Genomic DNA, 15,141 nt, shown 5'->3' on the forward strand with positions numbered 1-15,141 from the left:
TGAGATGATATATCATAAACTTTTCTTATAAAATATCTTTCTCCAATCTCAAATCCTCCTAATTTCTCAAAACGTACACTGCAATTCCATGTGTATGGAGAAAAGGAGATGTGAAATATTCGGGCTCGCTGCTGAGACAACAACCAAATGACACAAAACGTCTAGTGATCAATATGCGTTCTTCACAAATACATGATATCTATACAATATATATGATTATTCTAAAATATCAGTATCTAAAATAGTTATGAACAAATTTAGCAGTGACTATGTGAACCGTGATGTAAACTTGAATACTTAACCTGATGTCACTTGTTATAATGTGTAGTTCACAATCATAATCTTTCTAGATACAAATGATTCAAATATGTATATGTATAGACCATATGGTGATAATAAAGTGATAACAGTTATATATTTTTAATGTAAATAATAATTAATATCTATAGCAAAATAAAATTGATTTCATAGAAGTATTATAAGTGCATAACATGAGCAGAAAAGTCGTGGATATTTTCACATGCCTTACCGCACATATTGCATTGTAACGGATTGTTAACGTTATGGAGTCCCATGTGCAAATAGTACAAGGTTCTATTCAGAAAAATTATTTCACAGTAGCCACACATATGCGCATGTTCACGTTTTTGCAGTAAAAGTTCTAGAGGATCATTCTGTGGCGATGCCATATATTGACAAGAGTGCTCGCGCTCATCGATGTAAGGTTCGGGTTGTTCATAGCGGTATGTCACAGGAGAACCTACAATATTGTCAAATTCACTAGCTTTCTCAAAATATGTACGACTTTCTATGTTACCAGTAGAAGCAGGTCTTGGTCTTGACATATAAGTGAATTCTGAATCTCCAACATTAGATAAACTGGCGCTCCGAGCACGACGGATATCGTCAACAGCTGTTAAATTCAATTTTAAATCTGCCTGTGACTGTGTGATATGAGAGGATTTGACGGGTTCCTTCGTATCGATAGCTGTGTCGTGTTCTGTGATACTGTGTGGTTCTTTTGGTTTCTTCTCAGATACAAGATTAAGAGGTTCGTGCTGAACGATTTGAGTGGACATGTTTTCGTCATTGTTCTTTTTGTTTAAGTCTTTTGCATCTTTATTTTCATTTTCATTCGATTTGTTTTTACTAGTTTCATTTTCCTTTGCATGTTGGGTAAGTACATGCATTGTCAAAAAGTCACGTGATTCAAAAATTGAACCACAAAACTGACAGCGGAAAAACTCATGGACAGTGATATCATTACTTTGATCCTGACTTTTTTTACCTTTTCTGTTTTGTTGACCGGCAGCTGATTCCTTTGGATGATTCAGTGACGTCATCTGTTGTTTCTTCGTAGCTGCATGCACTGTCATAACATGCATGGCCATTGCATCTTGGTCCAGAAAATGTTCTGAACAACACATGCACTTTATTCCTTGTAGTGGTTGAAATTTCGATTCTTCTCTCGGCGTTCGTTGGTTGCTATCAGCAACAGACAGTGCTGATTTTAAATATTCATCCTCGTTCACGGACGATGTAACATCAATTAGAAATTCCTGACCACTTTGTGAAGGAACAAGATCAATTGTCTCTCCATATTCACTGCCGTTTTCTTTAACGCTAGATTTTTTCAAATGCACGTCGTCTGGCTTACACGTTTCATCTTTCACGCGCATCATCACATGCATTGCATATGTGTCTCTATTCATAAATATATTATGACAACAATCGCACTTGAAAGTCCCATGTTGAATGTCTCCATTAAGATTGTTTTGTAAGTTAGAAAAGTACTGTCGTATGGCTCCTTGTTTCATTATGTTCTTCTCCATTCTGTTCCCGATTTCGGACGCCCATTCTCCATTTAACTGCAGTTGCTTTGCATGAAAAGCAGTATGAGTAAACAAGTCCCGCAAAGTACGAAATTTGGCAAAACATATCTGACATGTGTGTTTGGGAATGCGTCCAACCTGTCTACGGCTTCCTTGTTGAGAACACTGGTGATCTAATGCCATGTGTATCATCAGTTCGTCCTGGTTTTCTAAATACCTATCGCACATTAAACACGGAATAGATGGCTTTCCATTCTCTGACTGGTTGCGGAATCTTTTCAATCCTGTTTTTCCTGTTGCCGTAATATCTTCTGTTGATTTTCGTTTCAATCCCACTTCTTTTGTTAAACCGTTACACTGTTTGTTGTTGATGAGTTCTTCATCTTGCGGTTCCTGTTTTATACGCTGGATCATGGCAGAAACTTCTAATTGAGATACCATCTCTTTGCTCATTTCAGTTAAAGATGAAAATACGATTTAATATTGTCTAAACTTAAACTAAGAATATTCCAAAACTTTTACAGTCTGTGTTCCTTAAGTTGAATAAAACAAATCCTTCTTCACCAGACCCCTATCTGCTAATGACTAACAATTTACAGTGAATAATGCGAAATAAAATATTAGTGCTATAAGCTCCTAATGCAATTTATTGGGTAAAACTAGAAGTTATTAATTATTAACACAACGAGGATTCCCTTTGTAAATTATTCTGTTGGCAGAATTCTTAATTATTGAATTCATGCGACGTATGTTGAACGGTTCAGTGTAATAATGCTGAATAATTAATGACCTTACATTGGACGCTACCCACGGTCGATACACTATGTAAATGAAAAACGCCTCAAAATAATTATAACAAATAGGAATAAAAATAATATATTATTTATACAGTCTGACATCTCATTTACTTTGACAATTTGAATATGTTAAAAGTAAATCCATTTAAATACAATATCGACTTCTGTTTACAAGCAATGTGTAATAGAAACAATTCTCCTCTTGAGTAATAGATAGTAATTTAATTTAATATGTCTTTTCTGTTACTAAACATCTTTACAATACAGATTTTAATTTCTACTCAAGTGTGTACTTTCATTGTATTACTCAAATATATATATATATATATATATATATATATATATATACAGTTAGTAAAATAGTCCCAGTGGATATATAGCTCAAAATCATAATTTAACAGATTTTTACTAATTTTGAGTAATGCTGATACATGTATAAGGACAGCGTTAACGATAAGCATAATAATGTTGGAAGTATACTGGTCTGTGTTTTGTCTTTCTGGTACAAATTAATTCATTTTGGTTACTCAAACATGTAAAGTTAAGAATTTGTAATATGTAGCGGTGAATAATATATATATATATATTATATGATTGGTTACTAAATTGAATTCGACGTAATGATTATATATTCTGTCAGGATTTGACGTAGTGTAGGTTTTTGTGATAACGCAGGCTTCGTTTACTTGAAATTAAGTTACAAGTTTTATCGTCGTAACATTTCGAGAGCTTTTACGGAGAAATATTATTCAATAAAAGAAAACATATGCATAATAGTTGAACCAGTTGAGAATCCTTTTAGGCGTTGTACTAAAATATCCATATAATTCAATTCTGTACCTTTTTTTCTAACACTTCGTAGCCACCAACGAAAAAGCACGTGTAGAATGTATATATTACATATACTAATTCGTATATTATTTTTTTTGTAATGTGTTTGTTGGCAAAAATACATGTATAAATATCATATGGTATAATTAAGATAATAAGTCCATAGTTACATATGCATCGGCAAAATCAAGACAAATACATATAGTTTGAATCATTTGACAAATTCATGAATAAATAATAATAGTACAAAAAACCTAGGCAGTCTTGATTGGGAGGATATTATAATCTTCGGTGGCATTTCGGTATACGTCACGGAGTATGCAAGTCGAAAGAGGAAGTGTAAATTTCCCCTGAATTTATTTCACACCAGGGAAGTCTTCAACATTTATATAAATTCACGAGTATCACAGCTCCATTTGACTGAGTACCTTCGCGGTTTAAGCAATACTATGACTTATTTCTTAACAGATGACCAAATTATAAACACCTGATGCCTGGATATCTGGGACTATTATACTAACAGTTAGTATAATAGTCCCAGTGGATATATAGTTCAAAATCATAATTTGACAGATTTTTGCAAATTTTGAGTAATACTAATACATGTATAAGGACAGCGTTAACGATAAGCATAATAATGTTGGAAGTATAAGGTCTGTGTTTTGTCTTTCTGGTACAAATTAATTCATTTTGGTTACTCAAACATGTAAAATTAAGAATTTGCAATATGTAGCGGTGAATAATATTTTATATTTTAGGGAAATGTGTTAAATTGTTGAAAATTATTTAGTATATGTTATAGTCTTTTTAGCATTCAAATTCCGGTAGGATTTTATAAGTTTTACATTTTTACTCTGCGAGCGAAAAAAAATACAGGGGACATTCAGTGGCTCTATACTCTAAGGTTTGATTTGGAATTACGAATCACGGTGATCACATGGACATCTCCCATCCGACATTGATACCCATACCGAGGAACTTGTTACTGAAGACATTTAGGTGTCCGTAAGTGACTTTGGACTTGCTTGGGATACAAAGCTTCAAGTTAGCACAAACACATTTTATCGGTGACTGTATCAAATATGATTGGAAAAACTAGTAAATACTAGTAAATATGTTAAATTCATGTTAAAAAAGCATGTTTTATGTTGTTGTATTTTTCAAGTTAAAATATGGTTATGAAAAATGTTGTACATGTAAACACATGAAAAAGGCATACATACCAACTTTAGTTACATCCCCAAAACTTTAACAAAATATTTTAATAGGCTTTGTGGTTCATGATTTTGACTAAAGTGTGAGTTTAAACTTCTATTGTAGTTTAGGCAAACCTGAGCTCTAAAAGAAGTTAATTTTAGAATGAGCGTTGCATGATTTTATTTTAAAATAAAACTTAAAGGTTTGTATGCGGCGATACGTACCGTGATGGAAATCATGAAATGACAATTGCAGAGTTATGTTATTCCAAGTTCATGCTTTTCAGACTTGACTTTATCTAATCCAAGACTCCTATAACACAGCGTGTCATGTTTTTTTTTCAAAATGTAAAACAACCATGAAAATCCTTGATAGACGTAAACGGTATCCGATCAAATAACTCTATTTACACCGGAATTTGTGACACGCTTGGTCCGCCGTTGTTTCAGTCATTAGAAACTTAAATGTAAACAAAGCTGTCGGAGTGATGGAAAATAGGGTTGCAAATCGGTTTGTTGAACAGGTATCAGCAGCATTTCAGTATTATTTGATTTTTATGATAAAAATGTGTATGATATAAATCTGTTAACTTACGAATGTCTAATATGTTTTTTAACCTGGACAAGAATACCTAATTTAAGGGAGACAATCAAAATATTTCAGACTTCAGTTCTCGCAAACACCTCCCAATGATAAAAAGTGAACATATGCTTTTATATCGTAGTCTGTTTACCAATATGACGTAACATGGTATAAAAACTACAAGTTCAAGAACATTACCCAAAATCAGATTTTATTCATGAAATAAGATACACCTCAATCTGCCTTGATTTAACTTTATTGTCCTGGACATGCATGTAATATTTGCCACTGGACGTTAAGCAACCAACAATCAATCAATGATTTAACTGTAAGTGACCCATCCCATAAAGAGCTATACTAAACCAACCATGCCTCTTAAGCTAACCCTAACAATAGCCCTAACACTAAATCATATCCCAAACTTAAAACAAACCTTAGCCTTACCCTAACTCTAAAAGTAAATGGAGGCCCTCAATTCAGTAATTTCAGTTGTCTTTCAACAACATGTACATGTAAGTCTGTTCATTTCTTTTAACATAGAACTTCCAGGATGAACAAACGTCCCAGCCAGAGTCGTACACCATTTACACCAAACTTCCCAGCCAGAGTCGTACACCAAACTTTTTCCTCAAGTAAACAATTTTATCTTCATGACATGTTCAGGAAGATAAAGTTAAATGAAGAGTCTTGTCACCACAGAGCAAAAATTAACATCATACAATACAATCAACTTTGCTCTGTGGTGACAAGACTCTTATTACACGTGTAACCTCATCATCGTACATCAAACTTTTTTTCTTTTCAAGTAAACAATTTCAACTTCATGACATGTTCAGGACGATAAAGTTGAATGACGAGTCTTGTCACCACAGAGCAAAAATTAACATCATACACTACAATAAATTTTTCTCTGTGGTGACAAGACTCTTTTAACATGTGTAACTTCAGCATCGTACATCAAACTTTTCTTCTTTTCAAGTAAACAATTTCAACTTCATGATATTGAAGATCTAGATTACAAACTATTTGCATGCTCATTGTACATAGTGCATGGGAATTATATATAAAATGTAAATAAGTTCAAAACAAATAATTGAATTTTGAAAATTTAATTGATTATTATCAAAAAATGATTTCATGACATTTTCAATAGACCTTTTAAATTTCTATTTAGGATTCTTGGACAATTGACAAGATACATGCATGTATCAACATCATACATTCATACATTACAATCACTTTTGCTATGTGGACTCTTGTAACGTGTGCATCCATAAATTTTATTGTAACATGTATGATATTCAGTAGTGATGTAAAAATAGATATAAAGTGTATATTGGAAAGCTAAGGACTACTACTATAAACATCTTGACGGAACGCTTACAGAAGTAATTTAATGATCATTCCAATGCTGACATACAGACCTGTATTGTACTATCAGACCTGCCAACTATACCAATTTATGGGGATATCCCCCATGAGAGGTGTTGACCTAAATTTTGAAATTCTTTATTATATCAACTGAACACCTCAAAACATGCATTCAAATGGGTTAAAAGGATACTAAAGCAAATACATACTCATTCAAACAATATAGTATTAGATTAAAAACAGGTATGACAATATAAGAGGAGCATTAGGTCTTAAAATCTCCAATGTAGATTTTGAAAAGTTGGCAGGTATGTACTTTAGTGGATTATGTACATGATGTATGACTTACAGACCTGTAAAGTACAATAGTGGATTAAGTATGACTCACAGATCTGTATTGTACTATAGTGGATTAAGTATGACTCACAGACCTGTAAAATACAATAGTGGATTAAGTAAGACTTACAGATCTGTATGGTACTATAGTGGATTAAGTATGATTTACAGACCTGTATTGAACTGTAGTGGATTAAGTATGAATTACAGACCTGTATTGTACTATAGTGGATTAAGTATGACTAACAGACCTGTATGGACTATAGTGGATTAAGTATGACTTACAGACCTGTATTGTACTATAGTGGATTAAGAATGAATAACTGACAGACCTGTATAGTACTATAGTGGATTAAGTATGACTAACAGACCTGTATTGTACTATAGTGGATTAAGTATGACTAACAGACCTGTATAGTACTATAGTGGATTAAGTATGACTTACAGACCTGTATTGTCCTATAGTGGATTAAGTATGACTTACAGACCTGTATTGTACTATAGTGGATTAAGTATGACTAACAGACCTGTATTGTACTATAGTGGATTAAGTATGACTTACAGAGCTGTATAGTACTATAGTGGATTAAGTATGACTAACAGACCTGTATAGTACTATAGTGGATTAAATATGACTTACAGATCTGTTTTGTACTATAGTGGATTGAGTATGACTTACAGATCTGTATAGGACTATAGTGGATTAAGTATGACTTACAGATCTGTATTGTACTATAGTGGATTAAGTATGACTAACAGATCTGTATAGTACCATAGTGGATTAAGTATGACTAACAGATCTGTATAGTACTATAGTGGATTAAGTATGACTTACAGATCTGTATTGTACTATAGTGGATTCAGTATGACTAACAGACCTGTATTGTACTGTATTGGTTTAAGTATGACTAACGGACCTGTATTGTACTGTAGTGGATTAAGTATGATTTGTACAATATATAGAGGTATGAAACTGGCTTAACTGACCATGTGTTTTGAGTCATTGATATTGGTTTTAAAAAAAGTTTCCCTCCATTTTCATTTGTTTTTTTCAAATATAAAGATAAGAAGATGTGGTATGCTCTCTTACTACATGTAAATATTACTGTACAGTTATACCTTAAAATTGTCTACTGTCAAACTGTGCATAGGAAATACCTACTGTGTTGTAAAATGATAGTAAAAGTAATATACCCTGCTGGCTGGTACAGTATTTATACAAAAGGTTGCACATGCATACTATCATACATATAGTATTGATTTCTATAAAAGGACAAATATTGTTTTTGAAGGTAGTGTTTAAATTTTTTTTTTACAAAAACCTTACACCTTCAAGTCATTTTTGAATTTAATTATGCATAAAGTAGTTTTATAAATAAAAAAAATCAAAAGCCTCAAAGAAAGTCTGTTTTTTTAAATGTTGAGTACAAGCTAACTGAATGGACCTATATGTGTGCCTGAAATGAGAGCCTACCCTGGTATACACTGAAAATGCAAATTTGTACATGTGATTAACAGTTGACTGCAAATCATACTTTGAGCTTGACAAAATTACTTTTGAGAGTTAAATCTAGTATGCTCTTGGGAAATAATGCTTTTCCCGTAAATTCTCTTTATAATTTTACTCTTCCCAAAGACACAATTTCAAGAACACAGGAGCTCTCCGTAATAAAAGAAATTGTCAATATCTGCTACGGCATTATGTAAATAAACTGTAGAATATAGAAGTCTTCCAATTAAGCATATGATTATTAAAACATAAGTCAAAGGTAATATAAACCAATCTGTAAGTGGGACTTTAAACATCCTTTCACCCTTCCATAAATATTAGGTTATCTGAAAGTAGCATTGATACAGATTCAGTGTATAATGCACTGTAGAGTGTATTCCTGTACATGTGTACAATATGGAGATTTGTTCTAACATTTTTTTTCTAAAATCTGTCTATTATAAATACCCCCTTTTTAAAAGGTAGGTGCATTGTGCAATGTGTGAGTTGTAGTCCATAATTTTGAAATGCTATCAAATAAGATTAAAAATTACAAAATGTACATAAATATCTACTTTTAATTTTTTTTTATTCATTATTGCATACATGTACATAAAAGTATCATGATATTTCAAGCATGGTAAGGATGTCCACAAAATAAGTATATAAAAGAATGAAAAACTCCTGTTTCCTGGCAGATATTCATATTTCATGTACCAGATATTTACATTCTGAATTTATTTTGGACATCTGTAGATTTGTACATTACAAAAACAAATTTCCTAGGGTGGTTTTAGTCATTAGTGGGCATACATATTGATATGAACAAATTTTTGGAAAGTCATGCAATTTTCTTTTTTTTTTCTTATAAAAAACATAAAATAATATCATAATTAAATACAACTCATAATCCCCAAGAAATTAAAAATGGTTGGAAATGTTGGTCACCTATTTTATACATGCACTTATAAAATTGGTCCATTGCTGAAGATTACAGAGACACTATTCTGATTTGTCCTTTTACAAATATAAATAATATATTAGGATGAACTCCTGAACAAGTCCCTTTGAGATTTTACATATATATAGCGTTCCATTTAATTACATTGTCTGTATGTAATATTGATGAAGTCATGATTATTTTAGGGATGTGGGTTTTATTATATAACCTGTCTCATGAATGATCATTAACATTTTATGGCCATCAAATATTGTCACTAACTTCTTAATCATTTATATTCTATCAATTAACTGTTGGTTTTAATTTTAGTTTTAATTGGAATTGCAACTGAAATTTGAAATGGTTGATGTAATAAGTGGTAAATAATAAATGTCCTTCTTTCAGACTGATATAGGTTTTAGTCTCGTTTATTTCAAAAAACATGATCAGAAGATTTATGTTATAATTATCTTACAAAATACATGAGGTAAATGAAATTAAAATATTATTTAAGGAAATGTTCAATTTAATTTTTCTTCCCACCTAATCACCTGATCACTACATGTTTATTCCACTGTGAACGTCTATCAAAAATAGGAATATTCAACGACAAAAAAGAAAATTAGAATTAAAATTTTTATTTGAATAATAAGTTCTTGTATATATATCTAGTCTTACCATTTTTAAAAGCTTACATCATGTACATGTATCCAAAAATAAAGAAAAATACTTGTTATACTGAAATCTAATGACAACCATTTTTACCTCTCCTTTAACCAGAAAAATCAATTTAAAACCAGCCCTATCTCAGGTTTACAAAATGTAGTTATTGGACAAGGGGTGTATTCTTCATGTTTTCACATACATGTATGTGTCTGAACAAAAAATAAATATATATAACAAAAAAACTTATATTATGTAGTTGCTTCATGAGATAAGCAATATTAAGTTATTTTATGACAGGCTGTGTTTGTTTCGACAAGGCCAGTGGATATTTAGCAATTTAATGAAACATTTCCCTCAAGGGTCCTTAGAAAACAGATTATGATTTTTATTAAATTTTGATCCTACTCTGATAAGAGATATCAATCGGTTATCTAAGGTCCTATAAATATCTCTGTTTGACAGTTATTTCTACCTGTTTGTTTGCATAATTGTTGTATTGAGTAATTGTGTATTGAATGGAAAATTCTTATGAAGTTTTATATCAAAGAAATCTTATCAGATACGGTAATCTTGATTTAAGACAGATCAAAATGGCTTCAACAAGAAATTCTAACGCTTCAGAATTTTCCAGTAAGGTGAGTCAGGAGAATTAAGTTTTATTAACATTTTTCTACCAAATACAAAGTGTTCATTGCTATTTTTGTCTTTCCTGATCATTCAGTGCAACCCTGCCATTGTCTGTGTAGTTTTCTTTTGTTGCTCCATCTAGCCTTAGTGAAAGGTTAAAGTTCACACTTCTAATATTATTGAATATGGAACACTGAAGACCAGAAATAGGATGACAGTCTGTTGACACCCTACAAACAACTTATATTTCTTTATTTCATCAGATAATCATCATTAATTTACAAGCATAATGTCTTAAAAAAATGTGAGATATCCAGATTCTACCACTGTCCAAATTACATTACATGTACATGTAAATGCAATATTTCTGCACTCTCGAACAATACAGGTGATTGGAAAACTTTTGATGGGCTCTATTTGATAATTTGAAATCTAAAATTCATATGTCTCAATAGTGGCGAACACTGCATGTATCCAACTATATAATAACAAGATACAGATCAGGGATAATATCAATATTTGAATTATGCCTAGCTGATGCAAGACACAGGACTTTCCCATTAATTGTTCATGTAGAGAGTTCCATAGTTTTTGAGCTTTTGTCTTCACTCTCTAATGAATCAAATTATGTAACAAAATTTAAAGAAGGACATTATTTTTAATAGCATACAAGATTTGACAGTGAAGAGGAAAATCAAGTTAATTTGTATGGAAATATAGAAAAACCTGTTTAATATATAAAAACACATACGTTGCTGACATTGCTGAGTCTAATGCTTCAGTATTGACATGGAATAGAGAATGCATCACCAAAACTGTTTACTGTTTAGGCTAGATTTCTTATAGATAGAATAAATCCTTTTCATGTACACTAGCTGTCATGACTGTATTTCTGATAGACAGATAGAATGAAAATTTCATGTAAATAATATAAGTACTTATTAATACCTCCATAACCTAGATTACCTAAGCATGCTAAGTAGAAATATATACAGTTTTATTTATTTTGATAAAAAGTCCCAAGCTATCCATTGCTATAATCATAGAGTAACCGGTGAACCCCAAGGCTTGACTGGGGTATAGAAGTATTGTCACCCCTGGAGGTCTTTCCTTTCAGAAGTAAAACCCTTGCTAAAGAGAAACTTCTGTTTGGCTTTACGGAATGTTTAAATTCACAGCCATGTCAGGTCAGAATGGGGATATAAATACTATATTACGGATTATGAATGTGTCGAGTTTTGTGATTGGTACGTACATTATCACATGATTATTGTCTATATACTTGTAAAATTAAAATATATAAACTTTTTTATGTTTCTACAGTGTCTATATATGTAATTTATTGGTATTTGACAGAAATTATGTATGAAGACTTAGAGCAATTGTAGAATTTCTTTATTGCATAAGCAAAGTAAACCTTATAAAGTAAAGTTTTGTTTATTTTCTCAGGTAAATGACCTGATACCCAAGCCAGAAGAGAGAGATGCTATATTTAGATCTCTGGAAGTTTATCAGCAGTAAGTAAAATATGTCATGTGATAGAAGCATTATAAAATTCAAACAAAATTTAGATCTCTCGTATAGGAATACAATATTATACCCAACAACACAAATAATGTACAGTACTTCTTCCCATGCATATATACAGTTTTATAATTTTTTGTTTATTTTTGCTGAACATTTGAACAACTCAGATATATTGATAATCATTCACTGGTTTCCAAGTTTTTGTTTAAGTGACAACAATTGGGATTTCATAAAAAAAGTCAAATATTAGTCCATTTCAAATTGATCATTAGGAAAAAAGCTGGTTGAGTATAAGCATGTATATATGTGTGAGTATTTTTCATGGACAAATTATATGAAGCCATTTGTCATCTAAACCCAATACAATAGACCATTTTCATATTACTGACTTTTGACTCCGAAGTTTATATTTTTTCAACAGATTACTTACTCTGTGGTAGGACATCCTGGTACCAAGTCAAGTAAGAGCAACGTAAAATAGTAAAATCAAACTTTCAAACGGTACAATTTTTGGGGAATATTAACTGCTTCATGTTTTCTTTACACGACAAAAATCATTGGAAAACAGTAAACTTTCCCCTCAAATTACACCGATTGTATGTTTGTTTTTACTTATTTTGGTTACTCTTACCTGGCCGATCGAGTACCAGGATGCCCTACCACAGAAAAGGTAACCTGTCGAAAAATTATATAATCTGGAGTCAAAAGTTGGTAATATGAAAATTGTCTATTGCATTTGGAATAAGCAGAAAAAGTAATAATATTTCTCTAAAGCTTTGTTTTACTGTCTGTCTCATTAAATTTACAAATTCAATTTGTAAACTAAATACAGGTAGTTATTCTAACATAGAAAGGACCAGATTTGCTTTTGGCAAAATATGGCCTTGAATTTCAACTTTATGATGAAATATACATGATATATGGATCATGAATATCAAAAAGACCTCAATTTGGTTTTTCAAAAGACTTATATTAGGCAAACAAATTGCTTCATAAGAATCCATTAAAAGCTCCAAAGTCAGCATACCTATGACGTCACTTAGTTTAGGGGCCAAAGAAGATAACATCTTTTCGCAGAATTTTCTTTAATGAAAATTTTACACTAAAATAATGACTGAAATTGAATTATGTACTTGTTTTGCATTAGAATAGAGATAACTGTATTGTATTTGAAGCTTTGCGGACGTCCATCGGTAGTTTTACTGTCTCAAATACCCGTTTACCTGTCTCCGCTACGCGTCGCCAGGTAAACTAAATTTGCGACAGTAAAACTACTGATGGACGGCGCAAAGCTTCAAATTCAATACAGTTATCTCTTAATCTCAGCAGTTTTTATGTGAAATTTGAAGTATTTTTTCCAGATTAGAAAAAAAACCATTAAAATCTCAGGACTAATTTTAACCCTTCATAAACTTACACCTTTGCTTGTCTAATGTGTTAATCAGCTTTATTGATACACATATATAGAAATCATAAATGACATGTTAAATTTTACCTGCACAAATTGAAATGACAATTTTCAGTAGACCAGTTCATATGGTTTTTTGACACACAATGTTCTTTAAATTTCTCTATAACTAGCATGGCATGTTGACCTTATAATGTCTTTTCAGGGTTTTTTGTGTTTTTTGGATTACTTTTTCATTGGTACTTTACCCAACCTCTCTGATTACTGATTAATAAATTTTGTTTTTTCTAATGCAGAAATCATGAAAGCTTCATATAGTATTATCAATAAAAACAGAATTTGTTTATCAGCATTATCAACATCATGCACTACATGTACAACTCAGGTAGACCAAACAATTTCACCTGCTTATTGTGGGCGTATAAGATTAGCCATACATTGTTCTGTATATTTTGTTTGTACTATTTGTTTACATGATGTTTCAAGTTTATCCAACACATTGGATTGATAAAACATTGGACATTGCTAGCAAACATTTTAGGTAAAATATTTAAAAAAAAAAGGACTTTGTCTGCTGTGAGCAGGTGGAAGGTTATTTGTATGAGCTGAAAAGTGTTTCAGTTGCAATATTTATGGTTGCTTACTCTCAAATTTGAGGACTATCATGTGTTAATAGATGTAGCCGGTTGAAAAGACATATATTATTTGTTCTCACTAGGGGGCAATTTTTAAAAAATATTTGGCCTCCTTGTTTGTTTTGTGAAATATGTCTTCTGAACCTGGAACATTCCATAAATTGGAATAGCCATTGATGACTGAATACCATCATTGAATATGATTTGTTATTTTACCTTATGCCATGTTTGGTATATATATAAATATACTTTGTTTACAGAACGCTTGATCTTCTCCAACTGGTAGAGGAAATGATGAAGTACATAGATGAACCAACCAAACTAGAGCTATTTGAATATTTGAGGTCAGTAAGGGATGATTGCAAACTTGTACAAAATACTAGCAATTTTTGGACATAGTGTTAAAAAATATTTATACATATTTATTTACAGCAGTAGTATAATATATGCCTTGCAATTGAAAGCATTATGAAAATACAGAGAGAGGCATTTATCAAAATCAGATAACAAAATGTGCTTACATTAGCAAACATTTCCTGGGTTTTTTCAGGATTTTACAGCATTTCCTTGTAGGCTATTTATGGTTTATTGGCCATTTATTGAACTTCCATAAGACATCAAGTAGTAACAACAGAAAATTAGTTGTTATATGGTGATTAAAACTCTGAGTAAGAAGACTATATTTACATTGAATTTAAGTCATTAGGTCAAATACAGTTAAGTATTTCAGTAAAGTTGCCTTTCCTGTTTGAATATTTATTCTCTTTGGCAAGGAAAGATGCTCTTAATTAATATATATTTAGCTTTAGACGGTCAGGTAAGCTGTAGTAAAAACTGTGTGACACTAGTTTCAGTATAAAGGCATTTCAAATTTGTGTCATATTCAGTTTAATCAGATTGCAA

At 31.5% G+C, this 15,141-nt stretch overlaps 1 protein-coding gene across 3 annotated transcripts in view; it reads left to right on the forward strand.

The window, feature by feature from the left end:
- Nucleotides 1-4,885: 4,885 nt before the first annotated feature.
- Nucleotides 4,886-15,141, forward strand: part of LOC127704224 (harmonin-like) — a 61,863-nt gene continuing 51,607 nt past the window's right edge. The window contains exons 1-3 of one of the 3 annotated variants that reach the window (XM_052208179.1): nt 4,886-5,180; nt 12,118-12,185; nt 14,499-14,582. In XM_052208179.1, the coding sequence (XP_052064139.1) occupies nt 5,145-5,180; nt 12,118-12,185; nt 14,499-14,582 (188 nt within the window). In that variant the 5' untranslated portion in view covers nt 4,886-5,144. Of the gene's footprint in view, nt 5,181-10,521; nt 10,677-12,117; nt 12,186-14,498; nt 14,583-15,141 lie in introns of those variants that run through there. The other 2 variants (XM_052208177.1, XM_052208178.1) reach the window with 2 other exon arrangements.

This window comes from Mytilus californianus, unplaced genomic scaffold, assembly GCF_021869535.1.
Source record: "Mytilus californianus isolate M0D057914Y unplaced genomic scaffold, xbMytCali1.0.p SCAF_6, whole genome shotgun sequence".
Lineage (NCBI taxonomy): Eukaryota > Metazoa > Mollusca > Bivalvia > Mytilida > Mytilidae > Mytilus > Mytilus californianus.